The sequence below is a fragment of the Centroberyx gerrardi genome, chromosome 8 (genome assembly GCF_048128805.1).
Source record: "Centroberyx gerrardi isolate f3 chromosome 8, fCenGer3.hap1.cur.20231027, whole genome shotgun sequence".
NCBI lineage: Eukaryota > Metazoa > Chordata > Actinopteri > Beryciformes > Berycidae > Centroberyx > Centroberyx gerrardi.
Window position 1 is genome coordinate 15,180,004 of NC_136004.1, and position 20,461 is coordinate 15,200,464.

At 42.1% G+C, this 20,461-nt stretch overlaps 1 protein-coding gene across 1 annotated transcript; it reads right to left on the reverse strand.

The window, feature by feature from the left end:
* Positions 1 to 17,411: 17,411 nt before the first annotated feature.
* cox7c (cytochrome c oxidase subunit 7C) lies at positions 17,412 to 19,962 on the reverse strand. The gene is made up of 3 exons (XM_071899792.1): positions 19,813 to 19,962; positions 17,926 to 18,073; positions 17,412 to 17,508 (listed from the first exon to the last, which is right to left on the reverse strand). Exons 1-2 carry the CDS (start codon positions 19,885 to 19,887, stop codon positions 17,957 to 17,959), a joined length of 192 nt encoding a protein of 63 aa, XP_071755893.1. The 5' UTR covers positions 19,888 to 19,962; the 3' UTR covers positions 17,412 to 17,508; positions 17,926 to 17,956.
* Positions 19,963 to 20,461: the final 499 nt, after the last annotated feature.

Below are 20,461 nucleotides of genomic sequence, written 5' to 3' on the forward strand. Positions count from 1 at the left end.
CACAACAAAGCCGGCTTTTGAATTTATAATCCAGACTTGTTTGAACACAGCACACACATACAGTATAGAGTGTAAATTGCGTCAACACTTTGCTCTCTGTGTTGTGCTGCAAATACAGTATCACAAACAGATGCATGGGTTTAAGGTCTCCCTGTGTTGGGACTGATACTGCATGCTTTAGGTAATGTATTCTAACATTGGAGTTCTTTCTGAGTGTGTGTGTGTGTGTGTGTGTGTGTGTATGTGTATGTATTGAGCTGATGAGACTGAACGTAAGTGACAGATGCCCATCTGTGATGAAAGTCCACATGGAGGAGCCCTCAGAGAAGACGGCTGCCCTGGCCTTCTGCTGTGCACATGCAGTGTGTGTGTGTGTGTGTGTGTGTTTGTGTGTGTGTGTGTGTGTGTGCATGATAGATAGATAGATAGATAGATAGATAGATAGATAGATAGATAGATAGATAGATAGATAGTTTTCATTTCCTTTAGTTGACCTGCTACTCTAGTGATTTTTTAATTTGGTGTGTGAAGTTCAGTCCTTTTTTTTCTTCCTCTGTCTTGTGACTTCCTAATCCAGACTCTCTGGTCTGAAATATAGTCTTGTTCTGTTCTTCCCTCCATCTGCCTCTTCATTTTTCTTTTCTTTTTTTTTTTCTTCTCCATGGACCTCCCCAGGCCAGTGGCATCCAAGAGCCTCTTTATGAGGACCATGATGAGAAGTAATGTTGTGCATTCAGTTGTGCTGCCTCGGGGCCTTTTGCATTTCTGAGCTTAGTTTCATGTCCCATCCCATTCAGAAGGGTTGACGAAAGGGCATGATGCACAAACAAAAAAGCAAACAGCGGGCTATTCTTAGGCGGCCGGGGCACGGCCTGCTGCAACACAGAGGCAGATGCTGCGGTCTGCTAACACTGTTAGTGTTAGTTATAGTCTAGTCAAGTATTGTCAAGTCCTTAGCAAATGCCTTTTCCAAAAGTGACTTTTAAAAACAACAAGTACTGTTGTTTGGCTCAATGGCTGCAATTGTGTATTGTATTTTCTGTTTTTCTTTTTTTTGTTTTCAATTATATGGTTTACCTCACTGCATTTTAAACTTACCTGAGGCATTAATTTCAAGAAAACAGACAATAAGACATTCTAACTTGCCAGTCTCCATGCTGTCTAACCCCAGTCAGAAGAAAAGTGTGAGTAAAGCTCCCTCTCCTGGTCAGATTGAGTAGCTCTACCGTAATAACTCAAACAGGAGGGGTTTTGTCTGCATAAACAGCAAAAAAAAAACAAAAAAAAACACACAATGTCACATTCATTTGCAGAATCCTAATGAAGATACTCAAAATGTTATGCAATTACAGCTGTGATCAATAAAACCTAACATTGTGATAATAGATATTTACCATCACCACTAACTTGTTCTATGTTATGTTAATGATAACAGATGTAATGTGATGCATTTTATAAGAAACAATCTACAGTGATGGTTTTGCGTGACTCTGGCTCCACAATGCCCATGCTGATGAGACACACGTCCTCCTGGAGTGACAACAATGACAGCAGTCACAGTGTGTCTGCCTGAGAGTGCCACATGGCAACGAGCCACCCCACACATACACACACACACACACACACACACACACACACACACACACACACACGCTGTCATGTGTTATGATGGTGTGACACAGAGATGGGAATAGGTGTCAGAAAGGGCCACTGTTGGCAAACCGAACAGACATCGCACACAGAATCACATGTTTTCTTGTTTTCTCTGTATATCAGCCACCCACCCAGGCACACAGCAGAACTGGAAGGCAGTGACTTTGCATTTGCCTCCACAGTTTTAGAGCACTAAACCAGTAGAGGGCACTGCAACATCAAAGCTGAGGCTGTTGTCCTCATATTGCCATATGGAAGAGGCAGGGAAATACATCACCATTACGCGGCATGCCGGTGTCACGTTTCCTCCCAAATGAGTGAACAGATTGCTGGGAAAGAAAGCTGCGCATTAAGGAGAGATAGCAAACGAACAAAATGCAGAATCTTGGGATACATTTGTAAGAGGCTTATAGATTCTGATTCTACATTTAAGACACAATTTCACCAAACGTATGGGATAACATTTTTTTTTTTTCATTTGACAAACAGTAGCCATATACATCCATATCCAAAAGATACGGCTAATTAGCTTATTCTGACATCGAGGCAGTAATCAATTAAAGTTATTAATCAAACACAAAACAATCTTGCCAGGGAATTAATTGCCTTTGAATGTAAATATGGTGCTCCGCCAAGCACAGCATGTACATATTCAGGAGTCTTGTTCTCATATCTTGGGAACAATGAGAAGTAAAGGACAGAAATTATGGCCCCTTTGTTTGGCTCATACTGCCATAAGATCCCCATTGCCTGCTTCATGCAGCTGTAAATAAAGGTAATTGTACAAAAGCTTAATTAAATGACATAAATCCTGTTTACGACGTCTGGGCTTTACTGAGCTACTGAATCGTGAGCTTGTGGGGGGTTGTGGTGGTGGTGGCAGCGGCCAAGTCTGTGTGTGTGTGTATGTATGTGTACGGGTTCTCTGTTTTTCTGCACCCCCGCGTCTGACACACACACACACACACACACACACACACACACTGCCCGGTCAATGCAGAACACAACGCCTAAAGTCCCCTCTCTGTGTGGATATGAGGCATGGCTTTATTGTGGCTGGTGCTGTGCTAAGGTCAATGTCTGTGAAACACTGGGGACTTCGAGCAATAATTCATCTATTTCATTAGAGCTGAGTGTTGCGGGGAAGGTGTGGCTGGCTGACTGGCGCTCAGGCCGGGCCTCTCTGGTATTCCACACCACAGATAATCCAAGCCGCCTCTGCCTCGGCCCACTGTCCGTGACCCCGCGACCTGATGAGGGGATACTTAATGAGCCTGGGCAAGCAAATGAAGCACACTGACAAGGACATCTGAGATGCAAAGAGCAAGCGAATATATGGGCTCAGAAGAGGTCAAATAGAGTTCACAGCGGTATACTTTGTGTTTGTTGTTATATCAATAATAATGCAAAGGCTGGGTATTTGGGGGGGGGGGGCATTTTGTCAACTCTTCAGACTCTAAGGAACTGAGAAATCAATTCACATTTGTCCCAACTTAGAATACCGTGCACTTCTATACACCACTAGCAAAACCTATCTACTGCCTCCGTCTCCTTGTCTCAGCAGTTTCATCCAGTGAGCACAAGCCCCTTATGATTGATTGATATTAGATTGAACTGGCTGTTGTTTCAGCACCATTGACTTCAGCAAGAGTCGCACCCGAAGATTACAACACTGATTGCATTTCAATTTTTAATGGAAAGTGCCGGAATATCCGAAGTTCTCTCTGTTGAGTTCACCCAGAGTGTTTTGTGCCATTAGCGACCCTCAGAAAGACAAATTGGTTGCATTACCAGCCGCCTAATGTTCATTTATTATTTGTATAATAAAGTGGCATGTATTTGTGCTCTCCTGAAATTGATTATGTTGTACAGCACACCGTTCGTGGGGGATGATGCTTTTTTACAACCTCATAAGTCATTTCTGAGTCTTGGTGGCAGTTATTAATGTGTCTGTGTGTGATGATGCGCCACTGAATCAACTGAGCCTGCTCCCCTTGGATTCAATGAAACATGCAGTAAGACATGATCCCGCTGTATGTGCCTCAATGGCACATGGCGTCCTGCCCAGTCAACTGTGGACCATTAGACCTGGATTCAGTGCGTAACTGATAGGGATTTCCCACATATTGAATGGGTGTGCGTGCCAGGCATGATGATTAGGGATGATGCATTAGCGGCAAACAGGTGAGGTGCTGCTGTGACTGGTGGAAGTGGATCAACCCATCCAACCAGACTGCATCCATTCATCAAGCATCTAAGACTTGTTCAAGAGAGGGTGAGTGTGAAAAGACAGGAGTGTGATCCCGCCAGTGCTGCTGTTAAAATGTCAATAAATCTATAGTGTGTGATTGGGTGAAGTTCTGTGAGAAGGAAGGACCAGGGAACAGAAAGGAAACTGTCATCTGATCGCACCAATGGTTACTTGAGAAATACTGTAACATTTTGTGCTCTAAAATGGTGGACCTGCAGTGTGAGGAAAAAGTCCCATTAAAAGCACACGTGGCAAATTTGGCTGTTAAAAACTATAGGTGAAAGTGAGTCAAGCAATCCAGGGAAAGATCTAAATCATTTCTACAGTAATGTAACAGATGAATTATTCACTAGCAGAAATGGTACTGTTCCCACCAATACATCTTCAGCTCTCTCTCTGGCAGGCTATAGCGAAGCAGCCCGTAATTGCTCAGGGCATGAGGTAGTACTTAAAGCCTAGAACGGTGTAGATCAGAGTGCACTGCACACTACAGTGACAGGCTGCACCGGTAACTAGTCCATCATGCTAACCTGCTTATACTGTAGTAGATGAAAAAGTTTACAGTACAGTGAAGGGCCCATACTGCTGCAGTACTGCTCTGACATCACCGCAGGCTATATGCCACATGCAAACTGCAGAGAGACCCGCTTTTGATTCGAAGAGAGGAGAATTATGGCACTAGTTAGAATTTAACGAAGGTACATAAAGTGGAAATCTCACAGCGTTTAAGACCTCAATGAACTGCTGGATGGGAGAAGAATGTAGCTAAAAACAAGAGATGGAGAGAAACGTTCTGATGCAGCTGGTAGAATTTGAGCATATACTTTACACTACCAGTCAAAGGTTTGGACACACCTGATTGAATGTACCATGTTTTTATTATCTTAAGGCCATTTTGATCTAAAGGCTTATGCTTAAATGCTTGAAATTTGTTTCTTAGACAAATATAAATAGTGAAGTTGATGCCTATGTATGATTTTTTTTCCAAAGCCTTTGCCTTTCCATCAAGGCAAAGGGCGGCTACTTTAAATAATCTAAAATATGAGATAGTTTTGATTTGTTTAACACTTTTTTGGTCACTGCATAATCCCATTTGTGTTATTTCATAGTTTTGATGTCTAGACTATTATTCTAAGATGTGGAAAATAGTAAAAATAAAGACAAATGTGGTGTGTTCAAACTTTTGACTGGTAGTGTATATAAACTGTTTTTATCATTCCAATGCACTGTGGCATCCTGGTTAGTTTTTAATTGTGAAATGAATGGATTCTCCCAAAATCAACAGAGGTCTGTGCACCCTAAGACTTGGGGATCGACCCCCCCCCCCCCCCCAGTGGAAAAAAAACATTAAGAAACATGAACAAGTACAAAACTCCACAGGAGCGTTCAGACTTGCGTCCTCCAGTCTTATTTTCCTCGGCAGCATGGGTGAAGAGCACTTCTCTGTAGTGGAAGTGAAAACCCCAATATTATGGCCGGCTCAACTCCCCCCTCGGTGGATTTTTATGTAGCTATTCTCTCAAAGGTCAGCTGATTGTCTCTCTCTTTCTGCCCCTCTTCCCTGCCTCTCACTCGAAATCCCTGCGGTGTCTGAGTGGAGATGATAGAGCAGTCTCTTCCCTCCTTCCCAAAATCCCTCCCTGCATCCATCTGTGCCTACCTCACTCACTCACTCTCTTTCTCTCTCACTCACTCACTCACTCACTCACTCACTCACTCACTCACTCACTCACTGGTGCTCAAAATTCTCCCACATTGCACTGGTTGAGCCAGAATACACCAAGGCTTCTACAAAGCCACGTGGTGTCAGAGGCAACATAATAAAGATTGAGATAAAACAAAACACACTTTTTGCTTGGAGTCCCCCGATTCAGTGAAGGGCAAGGTTGTTGCTAAAAGCATGTGTGGCGCCATTCCATTAAAGGATAAGGCTGGTGCTTTTTAATGCATTGCTTACCGTCAACAAATCCTATGAAAATAACAAAATCAACAACGCGTTTGCTCTACTCCCGTTACTTTCTGACTTCCCACGTACCTTTTTTAGCCGTCAACCCGGAAGTCATTGGCTCCAATTGTAAGCTAAAAACCTTGAAATACAGCTCACAAAGACATAGTTTCAATTTAAAAATCGCTAACTGTTACCACGAAAAGTCAGGCTGTTGTAGTTATTACCAAATCAAATTCAAATGGGAACAAATTCTTCATTACGCCGGGGACTATTTTCGGTGCTACGGAACTACTTTCCTGAGATCGCAAACGTGTTTACAGCCGGCTTATTTGTTTGAGGAAAAAGTCGGCTGGCCCGGTGCATCGTGATGATGAAGTATGTTGCCCAGAGCAACCGCATGGCTCTTTGACGTGTTTTTAATCATTTTTTTAATACAATGGAGTTCTATGGCTGCTGGGACATGGCTTCATTGGGCACCGGCTACATGGACGAGACTTGTTGGCAAAACAAAATCATTGCTGATTTTGTTATTTTCATAGCATTTGTTGACGGTAAGCAATGCATATCCTTTAAGTTTCACTTGTTGGATTACTCTCATGGTAATTCAATCCTGGATGAACTGAAGCATGTAAAAAATAAAATAAACAAAATATTTGAACCTGTTCTTTCCAGTCCAGTAAGTGCCTCTCATCAGTTTAGCAGTGCTCGTACTCTCTGCTGCCTCTGTAGCATGCTAAGTTAACAGTATTCTTACATGCATCATTTCCTCTCATCCACTTGCTAGTAGTCATCTCTCTTCTATGTATTCTTTTATTTTGCTCTTTCTTTCTCTCCCTTGCCACACCATCTTGCTTTTCTTCTCTTGCAGCTGGTCGTGCAGATTTGATTCAGCATTTCCAGTGGCCCTCCGCTCCCTGTTGCTTATTCTCTCTGCTTCATTCACAGATGGCTGCAGAGGAGGCTCCCGGGACACTGGGCTTTGCATGGACTGATTGGCTGGATACTCAGCTATAATATATATTTACAAAACCCCACTTTACAAGACTCCCCTTTGTCTCTCTCGCTCTCTTCCTGTGTCTATTAGTCGTTCACTCAGTGGATGTGGAGTAACTTTTATCCACATATTTGAAAATAGGGTTGGAACATGACTTTAAAAGGTGACTTGTTATAATCCTTAAACAACTATGAAGTAAATATTTTTACTCTCACTTGTGCCAATTGTATATGCCTGAATGTGATAACCTTCAGGTTGAGGCTTTTCCAGAAGCAAACCAAAAAGCAGTATTTTTCACATTTGTCCGTGTGCATGAATAGATGGAATATAAATCAAACCTGTTCCATGTGAGTAATTCATTAAAAAGCAGTCAGAGGTTAAATACAGTGGTGGAAGGCATAGTGAGCTGGTACATTAATTAGGCCATCTTTTCTTGTTCTGCCATTCACCCCAACTTTAAGAGACCATTCTGGGGCCTTACCAAAGGAAAATGAATGAATGAACTATTGACATGTGCAACCACTATAAAAGAGGCTCCCACAGGAGCCTGTGTGAAATTCAATGGGAACACAAACCCAATTAAGTGACAAAAAGACAAAATAATCAAAACTCGAAATCTGCTGCCATTCCCTTGCCACTATATAGACATCTGCTGCGGCCCCTATAGTCCAGTTTTCATCTAGCTAAAAATACAGAAGTATTTAATTTTGCTTGCAGTGAAGCTGTCAATGGCGAGCTATTCGACAACAGAGAAGCCTGTGTGGGGAGATACAGTGTAAGGTGTCATAAATGCTCATTTCATATTGCCAAACGATGCCCTCTGAAAAAGCAATTAACTTCTAAGAATAGACATTCAGAACAAAGACACTAAAGAAATCACATTAAAAGTAAAAGAACTAAGCTTTATTGTGTCTGAAAATTACTAGACTTTGAAGGTAGGTGAAATTCAATTTCAAAGTCTAAAAGACCATAGCTGCATCAAATTAAGTCTACACACTTTTATTCAATTTATTAAGTAATAAAATATTATGATATAGCCATAGGGAAAGCTTTTCATGGATAGATGAAATCATTTGTTCAGAATAAGGCGACTCTATGATATGATGACATTTCATCAAGATAATACTGATGAGAATACCGTCTTTAATAACTTATCACGATACGTTATAGATCTCCACTGGAAATGATGAAACAACAGTGCAATTCTGGCAGTGCGTGAGTTTGGTGAGGTATGTTTTTCATTAAACAAATAAATTCTGTGTCAGTTTTCACAAATCACATCATTACCTGTGCTTTCTAAGGTTATTATTTGAACACTTGGAAAGATTTTTCTTCTCTACCTTCTTTGTTTTGAAAATTTTTTTTTCTCCACTTTTGAAATGTACCACTCAAGAAAGCTCCAGAGTCTTGGAGCCCCCAGGAGCCGAAGGGCTACATGTTCTATTCAGAGTCACTTTTCTGAAAGTTTGAAAAGAACTCTGCCTGCCGTCAGTTTGGATTCATAAACCAAAGTGTGAAAGATGTGAGGGAGATATTGGGATGCAGGGCGAGAGACGGAGAGAGAGAGAGAGAGAGGGAGAAAAAATAAAAGATGCCAGACGGGAATATTCCTCAGCTTGCCGAGGCAAAACTGCCGTCAGTGTCTGTATGCGGATTTAGGAACAGTGGATGTGCTTGAGCATCGTCCACGGCTGCTTGTCAGAGCAGAGGCTGCTTCTCAGTCCCAATGAGGTGTATATAGTGTATTTCTGCAACATCTATCAATCTTTTCTGCAAGCCAACAGAAATTCCCTTTGCAGTATAGAGAGTCACTGGCTTCCTGGGTAGAGTCAAGTGAGTGATGCTTCTGATTCTGCATCCATGTGGGCGCTGTGAGACAGGGAGAGCCACATGTCACATCACAAAGCTCGTCCCTTCATGTCCCGCTGCTCCGGTCTGGGCAGAGATGCGGATGGGTAGCGCTGCTCCGATGATATTTTGTTGTGTAACAGGCTGTAGTTAAAAGTATGTTATTATGGCTTCATGAAAAGATATTTGACAAAACTGGCAAAGACGCGGAATGACATTCACTTGCAGACTTTATGCACAAAGACTCATTCCATTCCACCGGGGCAGAGAAATCTGCAGTGGATCTATCGAGCTCCGGTTGTCACAAAAGTTTTGTTTTGCTCTTTGTTGTAGCACACCGCTTTCTACTGACATCGAAGTGGTCTGATCGTTCCCATTACACATTCAGCAAATGTTTTTGTTCGCTCAGCTTCCTCATTTGCCATGCAAGCTGAGTTGTCAGGGGGCCGCAGTCTTTCCTTCAGCCCTTATCATGCTTCCTCTCATCCATCCCGTCTCCCTCAGTGGCCACCCAACCCCTGCCATGGCTTTGCTCACCAAATTACCCAGGGCACCTACAGTGATTGGACAGGCCGGTGGAAAGTAAACTCTAACCTCTCTCATTAATTGCATATCTCGGCCTCTCCTATGAAAGCGAAAAGGCTATGGAGCGGTGGGATGATTTTGTTTGGACCGCCGCAGACTAAAATCAGCAGGTAATGATGAGCACCAAAAGTTCATGATTTCATCAGTGGAAAGGCTTTTCACTTCTGCATCTTTTATATCTTTGTAATTGCAAAGAGGGAGAGGAGAAGCGAGTAGTTCTTCTCACTTGATTAGCCTCCATGGGAAAACGGAAGAACATCTAAAAAAAGAGAGGAAAAAGAACTTTAGAAGGTCTGAAGTGATCCCTAGCCTGCTGGAAAAACGATAGTTAATTAAATCTGTATAATTTTGGGTAATTACGGTAAAAATAAATGTTGCTCTCCACCAAACTGAGTGCTTTAAAAGCCTCATCAATGGGAGCACTTCTCGAGGATGTTCAGGAAGATTTCTACTTCCTGCTGAACGTACCCCAGGCATTAAATGTCACGCAGTGGCACATTCAAAACATTATCTAGTTTGTAAAAAAAATATCTATGGGCCAATCACAATCAAAAAAAGAGATATTTTATCCTTTTATGTTAGCAATATTGAGTTAGTCTAATGAGGCATTGTGGCTGAGGTCCTGGGCGCCATGTGGTTCACTGAGGCTTTGAAAGGCACCATTCACAAACCCAACTGAACTCGAGCCAAGCCGAATTACGCTCGCCGGTTTCATCCAAACATCTGTGGTGTCTAAAGAACATCCTGGAAGAGACTGTCTGCAGAGGAACAGACCATTCTGCGTACCCCTCGCCCCCCCCCTTCCCCAAATCCCCCTCCCTGTCTTTGCTCCACACAAGCCTTTCATTCATAATACCCTTGCACAGTCAGTTCTGCCTTTGTGCCTTGTATTGGATCTCTGTTGGTGCTCTGTTCCCTCGTTCAAAGGAAACAATCATTGTTGCATCCCACCCTCTGAACCAACAAAAACTGAGTGAGATCACATTGTGTTTGTATGGACTCTTACTGTGCTGCTCTCAACTTTATATCATGAGCTTGTCAAAGTTGGAGTTATTCATCATTAAATATAAACTTGTGACAATCAAAGGACATGAGTATGATAACAAAATAACAATCTGAAAAGCTGTTTAAACTGTACAGAAGACATTTTTGCTCATCATGTGGTTGGTGTAACCTTGGCATTTACAAGTATCTCTAGTAGTTTCCCAGCATTCACTACTTGCACCGCCTTGATGATTTGTCTTTGTCCAGATGGGGGAGCTGTCAGGCTGCCCAGCAGTGCTACAGTAGTGTACCTCTGTATGACTCTCCACCACTGTACCCCTGCATCTCCGTCCTGGGAGACTATGCTGCAGAGCCGCAAACAAAAACCTTGCAAATATGGTAAACAGAGTTGCAAAAACTATAAGATTGCTGACTCTCCGACTCTGGGACAGTGTTAGTTCCCAATGGGGAACAATTGTAGAAATATGGGTTCCGTACCTGCGCCGCTTCTTAGTCAGTCATATCCATCTCTACTTCTCTGTTGTCGCTCTCTTCAATCCAGCTGTCTGTACAGTGGGTAAAAATGTGAAATAAATTCAAGGATTCAATACATATTCTTTAAAAATGAAGACGCAAGACTATGCAGGCATTGCCAGCCTGTCTGTTTCACTCCATTTCAGGGAGGAGTGCTGATTCTACAACAGCAGCATTTAGTCGGCTTAGTTTGCTCCTTTAATTTCAGCAAATATACCTAAAACAGACGTACAGATTCTCAAAGACCTAAAAAAACTTTGTTGAGTTTGGCTGCTGCTAGAACAGAAACACGGTAGGCGTTACAGCCTTGTCCCATAGTTTGTTTGGACTGGTGTGGGTGTATGTGTGTGTGTGTGCACATCCTTGTGTGCATATGTACAGTGTATGTATCTTGGCAGTGTGCATGTGTGTGTATTTGAGCGGTGTGTGTACGCATGTTTGCCTGTCTGTCACTGCGCACGTGTGTGCGTGCAAATGTGCATGTGAATATGCAGGTTTGTGGCGGATGTCTCTGTGTGTGAAATGCCGTGGGTTGGATCTCTCCAGCGAGAGTAACGAGGGACAGAGACAGACACAGTTGCTGGCACAGAAAGGTTCAAATATATTCCCTCTATCTGTGGGAGGAAAGAAACACTGTGCAGAGAAAACAACAAATGATCAACTGCACCTCTTCGTTTTTTTTTTCTCTCCCATCCCGCTCACCCTCCCTTCTCTAGAGACACTTCATTAGAGAAAACATATCTTTCACTGTTAGTTTTTCCTCAAATGTAGATCATATGGAACCCAACCAACCCAGCCCTTTTGAGACTGAGACAGAGGTTTGCTACAGTGAATTGGTCCACTGACATATGTAACATCTGTGTGGAAGTACTATAATGTTTTTCTTGGGAAGCTTTAATACTCGGGTGACTAATTGTCCAGCTTCATAGTCATAAATCACACTACTAATGAATGGTTAACAAACCAAATAGGCTAAACCAGAATTATGTTCATGTAGAAGACCCAAATAACACTCTATATTAGTCAGAAAAATCAGTGGCCTTAAGTTAAACTCATTCCACTTCTATTCACTGTGAATTAAGCTGGCTACAATAACTTTTACAGGAATGGAAAATTGAGAATGTGACTTTTATTAAAATGAAATCCAAGTCACTTGGTGTTCATTCACGAGGGCCGGGGAAAAGACACAGTACACACTCGTCCCAGACAAAAGATCACAAAACTGCTTCACTTAGCTTGACATTTTATGTGCCAAGAACTATTTAATAACAGACAGCCTGTTAAATTGTAGAGAAAATATCTCTGCTTTTTATTGAGAGGGAACAGTGAACCCCTGACTTTAATTCAAAATGTATATTGTATGAAGTAAGAGAGAAAATGCACATCCATCCACATCCGTCCCTTCAGAGGTATTAGCATAAGACTTTATGTGAGAGAGCTTACACTGAAGTGGGCATGATTATTTAAAATGAGAACTTCCTCACCCTGGAACTTGCTACTATTAACTCTGGCAGTGTAAAGTGTTACATTATTGAACTAGAGACTGTTCTGGGGGCTAAATTGGGCTGAAGTGGATGTAGAGATTATGCAAGTTTCAAATCTCGACCAGCGTCCCTTTTAGGTCTCTGCACATTATTTTTTATACCAAACCGAATGCGCGAGAAATTGAAGTGACAGATAACGTCTTTTTCTCCTTTTCCCTCACACGTTTCTGCAGTCTCTCACTGTCGAAAGGCAGGGCCTCTGTGCACCTTAAGGTGGAGTACATGTATTTTTCTCTAAGGGATGATATTGCAACATTTATGAATGATCGGGGGCTGCAGAGTGCAATATGTACAGTGCAAAGAGGGTATGACTGTATATTTTTGAATGTCAAATGTGATGGCGTGGGCTGCTGGCACTGTAGCTTTTTGGTGTACTCAGTGTTGCTGTTGTTTTGTGTGTGTGTGTGTGTCTTTGCGTTTGTGTGCATGCGCGTCAATAGGAGCAGGAGCTGGTGAGTTGTTGAGGTTGTAGTTATTTTTTCCTCTGTTGTGTTTATGGGAGATGGTTCATTAAAGGCCATCAAAAGTCTCTCTCTCTCTCTTTTTTTATTTCTCTCTCATACACAGAAGACACACACACACACACACACACACACACACACACACACACATATGAGTCGACTCGGTATCCAGTGAGCATTCATCTCCTATGAACAGCGATCCCCTGGAGGTTCTGGACTAATTGTGTAGAGTTCCTGGCTGAGGCAGTAGAGCCCCACTCTGACGAAGTGGGAGGTGCATGTACACTTCATCTTCCTGCACTGACAGTTCCGCACTTCTCCACAAGTCAGCATCTTTGAGGTAGAGTGTGGTAAACAGAGAAGGTAGGGAAGGAGGATGGGCTTAGCCGCAAACTTGGGAGTTCGGGATGTCCTTGAAACTTTAGTGACTGACAGTGCAGTGTCAGGGTTGTTGTTCGGGGACTGGAGACAGCTGCTATCAGCTCACATTGTCATCATGCCGATATGATGGGCGTGCCACATCGAGAGTTTCCCCGGTGCTGCATGCAATACATTGATTGGTTGGTACAATGAAATGCTGCTGTGTGAGATGTTTACATCAGAGTGCTGATTAAAGCTCATCTGCTCACCCAGAGGAGTACTTTAGAGTGTAGAGTATTTGTCATGCACCCACACTCATTCAGAGTAAGTAAATGTTTATATATCCATCAATCACTATTCCACTCAGTCCACTCACGCCAACTTGTTACAAACGTAATTGTTTGACTATAATACCGTGCCTGGATGTGAAATGTGCCTCTAACTGAAGGGATTCAATAAAACGTTGAGTCTTTTTATTAGATGGTTGTGCATGCCTGACACCAAGCTAAGCCCACTATCTCCTCCTCTGAAGTGCAAATGAGTCTATAATTAGATTTCACACGTGAGATCCAGAAAAGTCTATGGCCACAAATACTGCAAATCAGGTGATTTACAAATTCCCATGAACATATAAAAACAACATTATTGAGTGTTTGTTGCATAAAGGGGAAAATAAATAGCTGCGATAGTGTAACTGAGGGATTAGAATATATAATGGCTTTCACCTTTGTAGCTGTTCCAGTTTTGTGGAAGGAGATAACCTATTAATTTCATTGCCATGCATAATGCTACACAATCACTGCATGACGATATGCTGGTATGGAATTGATCTTTAATGACTACACTTTGTTTTAATTCGCGCCTGTACACTGGAGAATGTAAAGCATTTAGGGAGACAATTACAATAATATATTTACCAGATATAGGCTATAATGATGGCATAAACTCTGGTGAACTACACAAATACCACAGACATTCACAATAGCTCTCTCTCTCTCTCCCTCTCTCTCTCTCTCTCTCTCTCTCATTCCCTCCACACTTACATACCAAATGCAGCATGACAAACTCCTGCAAGAGACTTGGCATGCTGGGTGCGTAATCCTCCTGTAATGTATTCTTCCTCCCCCCCCCTCCCCCCCCCCCTGCTTCCTTCCTGCAGCCTCTCAAAGTGCCACGCAGCAGAGATATGTCAAACCCATCTAAAAAGCGTGATGTAGGCTATTGTGGCCCGCCATAGGGCCCCTCCTGCGACATGCCCTGTGCCAGCACACCCTTATGTACTTTTCATAAGTCGCCAGTGCTGCACTGCAGCTTGGGCCTCGTCCAGATAACACCATTGTGTCTAATTGGTCCTCACTGCAGGAGTCTGGCATCAACTAGGATTCTTAAAAGCCCCAGTTAGAAGCATAATGGCAGAGAATAGATCAAACATTTATGAAAAAAATGTACCCCCTGCTCTGTGTTTTTTTCTCTCTCAGATGCCCAGACAATGTGACACCTCACAGGTCTGATCTCTATGGTCTTAAACTGAAAGTGTCAATGCCAGTCTAAATCTGGACTCTCAGAGGGAGCAAATGTGTGTCTCTTTATAATCCCCCTTTCTTGCAAAAGGATCCGAATGTTGGGGACATTCCTAAATTAGCACTCTGAGTGCTAGAGTGTACTGTAGCACCAAAGTGAACCATTTGTAAAATTCAAAGTAGCTGCCGGCATTTCTGTTCATTCAGTGTCATCCTCTCTCAGAGTTCACAGCACACTCAGACCTTCAGAAGTGCTCCAGAGCTTTCAAATGTCTACAACAAAAGCCAAATGGTATTAAACTAACCAGCTAGCTTGCTACCAAACCAGCTGCTTCTCAAGGATTAAAATAAATCTCCCCACAACTTGCTGTAGACTTTTAATTTACATGCTGCCCAGAGGATTTATTTGTGTAACAGTGTGACTGACAATAATTTAGCACACTTTAATTTTCCCTTCTATGTCGTCTCAACCTGTTTGGAAATCAAATCCCTTAATGTTTTAATTTGTCTCTAATGGTACTCAAGATCTCTCTCTCTCTCTCTCTCTTTAAACAGAGCAGAGTGAATTTTCAGATGCATCCAAAGACTGAAGCTGAAGTATGGTGCATGTTGCAGAGCTGAAGGACATCATCTGCAGGGGCTTACACGCTTCATCATCATGGTTCATTATATGCTGATAAGGGCCATTCTGAGCGAGGATTATTGTTGTGAGGTAAGACGGGCGGAGCAGTTCCCCTGATGGATGGGAAAAAACGTATTGAGAAAGCACCGAGCAGACTGATGACGCCATTACATCAGTGTATTAATAAATACATTAGCACCCTTTGTTGTGTGGTAACGAAGTAATTAGGTAGGTCTCTGACAGAGAGGTTGAACCCAGCTTATTGTACATTGTATTGTTGCATTATGCAGTGTTGATGATTCCTCATTCCCAGGCTTGCTTTCTTAAGGGAACCACCTGAAACTGACACCCGCTGCCTCCCATATTGAGCTGCATTATCACCTCAAGGTGCATGTATAGAGAAAAAGCCTTATGGGTGGTAATGAGACTATACGACCTCAGCCAGTTACAGGTGTGTGTGCAGGTGATAATTGCGTTTAGTACAGAGCGTGTTGAGAGAATAACAACTGTGCGGTGTGGGTTTGTTGAGCAGTGTGTACGGTTTTGCATATTGTGATACTGTAGTGTTATGTGTATGTGTTGGGTTGCGTTTAAACAGGTATTGTACCAGAAAATCCCCTCTCTCTACCCTTGAGCTACTAACAAAGGCCACCCCATTCTAAGTGGGAACAATACAACGCACCTATGAAATATCTGCCCCCACTTGTTGACCCCATTAAACGTCTGATAACTTTATCACCAGCCAGCAAGCGCCGCCCGACCTGAATGCGCTTCCATCCAGCGAGCCCAGAGGCACAGACAGTAAAACAGTCATTACAAATGCAAGAGAACACAAAACCACCTGACAGGTTTACAAGTTCCCAATAGTGGGAGGGAGATTTACAAAGGATATATGCCAGGTCGTTTCTCATGCTTACAGCCCGTCTCCCAGTGTCTCTCATCCTAAAACCAACCCAGGTGCCTCGTCACTATAGCCTACTGTATGAGCAAATGAAAAACTAACCGTACCCAATTTCCAAAAATGACTCCGGGCGAAAGGTAGACCTTAATAGAAGCACATGGAAAACCCCTTAACTTTTAGAATATTACCCTTCCCTGCCAACTGAGCCTCCGCACCCCCCTTTTTATATTTTGTCCTTGGATAATTATAGCCATAAGCAGAGGGTTAATTGAACTGAAATAGGTTATTCAGCAGAGTTCAGCTGAAGAGCCGAGCTGTGGAGTGGGGGAACAATACCTATCTGAAAAGCTGTTAAGAGCAGTGGACTGGCTTCTTCACATTCCATTTAGCCATTTCATACATTTCCTCTGCTTTGAGTAGAAGGCAGCGGAATTCTATTTCCTATTTGACAAAGGTTGGCTGTAACTTTTACCACATCTGTTGCCTTTTTGACACAGGCCCAACTTATATTTGTGAAAATTATTATGGTACCAGTCAACCATTTCATGTGCCAACAAAGAATGGATTATGATTGTCAATAGAACAAAATATTCCCACAGAATGAGTGTTTGAATTAGGTTATAGCGGGAACGTTTGTTAGTCACCCAGGGGTAGCAGACTACAGCATAATAGCCACTGATTATTGCGCATATAATACATCCATTTATATGCTTCAAGGCCAATTCACATTGATATTCACAGAACACTGCTAGCATATTGAACTGATACTGTTGTTGACTTTCTATGAATGTTTAGGTGACTATGATGGATGTTTACACCTCCTAGGACATGCACTTCACTAATTTACCTGCACACTATTCCCTGGCCAAAAAGCGTATTTAACTAATCAAATGTAGTAACTAGCTTGGTAATCAAGTTTTATAATCTAGTGTCTATACTCATTAGCATATAAACACACACCCTATGCATGTCAGAGTTAATCAAGTGAGCCTGACTGACATTTAATGAGATCTGAGACCACCTTGATTACAGAAACGCAATGAAAAACAAACACTGGTGAGGTTCAGGGTGTTGGAAATAGACACCATTACCAAAGATGTCACCACCGAGTCAGGTGTTGGATAACTCCGCCCATTGTAAACTATAGCTTTTGCATGTATAATATGCTCTGGCATGGCAGGAAATAAGAGAATACACAAGTTCAGATAAATCTGAGACAACTTTATTTACAAAGACAATTAAGGGATTCCCATTCTTCTAAACGAATAGAACTCTGATGGATAAATATGTTCCAGCTGAAGACCTGCAGGGAAAATAAGAAAATGAAAAATTGATAAGATGGCTTGCATACATCTGATGACAGAAAAGCAATTTCTGAGTAAACACCAGTGAAGATAAATGTGACAACAGCAACTCTGGCCTGCTCCCACCTGATATACATCAATGTCTGAAATAAACTGTCACATTAACTTGCTAATGTGCAAGCTTATCTAAACAACATAACCACAATATAAACCCACATGACATTTGTTCCTGTCTCTATCAGACATACAGGTAATTTATTTAAAAGGTGTGCTGCTGAGCAAAAGGCTAAAGAAGCGCAGTGAAGGATTGTCATTGTCTGAGGTCACTATTCAAACCAAGGCTCAAATAAATGGCACATCATTTTGACATTTAAATGAAAACAGACAGGCTAGATAAACACGGCAACCATAATTACCTTGAAGACAGAATCATAACGCCGGACCGCTTTACTTCTTCAGGATCTGGTGTCTGACGACAATGAAGGGGAAAGCGAAGCCGCTGCCAAAGAACACCACCATCATGCCCAGCAGACGCCATTTGTTGTCCACGGAAAATGGCAGGTTCTGTGAAAACACAAGTGGATGACAATGTGAGGCAGAGGAATTGCAAGAAATGATTTGTGATTGTGTGAGCTACATGGTTTAAATGCCTTGAACAGACTACTGTAAATATCATTGAAATCTTTTTTGATTGTCCACCTAGTATTCTCAGAAAGTCAGAAAATGCACTCGACTTTCCCTTGCAATAGAATCACACTTTCAAATGCCTGCCCTGCAACGAACCGACTATATGACGTAATTAATTTATGAATTATCAGTACTGTGTGCAAAATATTTGTTTCGTAATGCATCCAAATATTTTAACTCAGTTCTGTTCCAGTGTTCCTATGATTTTCATTTTGAATTGACAGATACGTGCTATTTTACCACTCATTTGTGTCACAAAGTAAAGAAACCTGAGGTAAGCTCTACATGACAGACACTTCGCGTTGTATTGTGTGATGGGCTTTGTAGTATGCAGAGTTTGGATAAAATCTTATTACACCATTTACCCCCAACCCACCCTATTTCATAAAAAAAACAAATCAGTGAGAAGCACAAGAGTATTTGTGATAGAGATAGTTATGTTTGAATTATTCCATCTCTAGCATGAAAGACACGCTTATTTCTCAATATTGCATAGTGTAACACAAACGGGCAGAAAAGACACCCATGAAATGATGGCACTTTCAAGTTAATTTTGATGCTACTGGTGAGGTTGAAATTTAGATGCAGCTGAAGCTCATCAGTGATCACCTTTTAATACCCATTTAACCAAAATAACCCAACCTACACCTCTGGCGTGAAACCTGCAATGTCTTTTGAATAAATTTTGCATAGGTCATCAAGTATGAACCACTACATTTCTCATAATAAAGTCAATAAACCCCTATACCATTTCTTTCCGTTTGTCAATATAGGCGCTGAACAAACAACTAGCCTAATGTCTGTCCCGTTTAAGGCAAGCTTAACCCGTACTATTTACACAATATATCCGAGTAAATGATGACAGCTAACGTTACATCTAATGATTAAACCTCAGTACGCTGGCAAGATCTGGCTGCTGTAAGGAGACTTTGAACCTAAGAAAAAATGAAGGACATCTACCATAATTAACTACGAAATTTCGGAATAACTTGATTTCAGCAAAACACAATCGACTGTCATTGATCTGCTACAGCCCCAAACTGATGGTCTGTACAACGAACACCTCACCTAGCTAACTTTACCGCTGTTTCTCCATGTTAGCTTGCAGCTGTGACCTTACAGCAGTTAGTCTGAACCGGCTAAGGAGCTCGGTTATAGCATTACTATGTTGACATGTTGGTGGTTTTCGTTAGTTAAATCAAGACATCCGCGAATCGTATAACTAATATAACCAACAAGGCAGAAACGTTACGTGGCTTATCAAAGTTTGCTAATGATAGCCTGCTAACTAGCTAGCTATTATGGAGTTAGCTTAATAGTTAACTACAACTGTTAGCTACAACGCTAACGCTAACCAACAGGCCACCATCCCAGGCTGTCCGTTAAGACGACAGCATTCGCCTGCATACATATTTATCCTAATCTTTAAGTACTATGTTAACTTGTGGAGAAAAACAATGCACATGTCTACGTTTTACTAATAAAAACATCGCGGTCTTATCAGTCAAGTCGCGGACATGACCTCCAAGTAACGTTAGGCTTTGGATACAGGCAGGGCCGCATCACAAGAACAAGGCTTTGTATAGCATTAAATACTCGTTTGTGAAGTAAGTTACCTTTCCTGGTCCTTCAGCATAGTGTGAAGAACGAACAGCGGACGTTGTGAACCGCCGTACAGCCTGTCCCAGCATGATTATAAGGTTATTTGTTGGCTTCCTTCAGTAGCGCGCTGCTGTGTGCGACCTTCCTGCTTCTATGAGAGTGAGGGTGACGCAAAGGGTTGTGGGGAATAAAAAATGAGCACACAGCGTGTGGGAAATGTAGTTCGAATATCTCAGAAGCGACGGCAGGCTTTGGGTTTCTCTCTCTCTCTCTCTCTCTCTCTCTCTCTCTCTCTCTCTCTCTCTCTCTCTCTCTCTCTCTCTCATTTATTCCCCCTTGCGAGGACTGCACATTGAGATGTCTAGTTTTCCATACATCAGATAGATGTGGTGTGTGTGTGTGTGTGTGTGTATGTGTGTGTGTGTGCGCGCGCGCTTACATTTAGCACAGTGGGCATCTCTCCCTGCCTTGCCCAAGACTTCTTACCATACTCCCACACCATGTCAGTTTAGCTACATCTGTAAGGATGTCACGTCATTTATTAATTTATTGCAGAGAGAGAGAGAGCTGATTTATTGAATCATATTCAGTCTCACAAATGTCCAATTTAAAGTTCTTCTTTTCTTTTATAATTCTTGCTTTGGCTGGTTGGCGTTTTATCGA

Coding starts and splice junctions, on each gene's coding strand:
- cox7c (XM_071899792.1), bottom strand. CDS start 19,887: ATGCTGGGACAGGCTGTACGGCGGTTCACAACGTCCGCTGTTCGTTCT. Junction 18,074..19,812: donor ATGCTGAAGGACCAGGAAAG/GTAACTTACTTC, acceptor GTGTTTTCACAG/AACCTGCCATTTTCCGTGGA.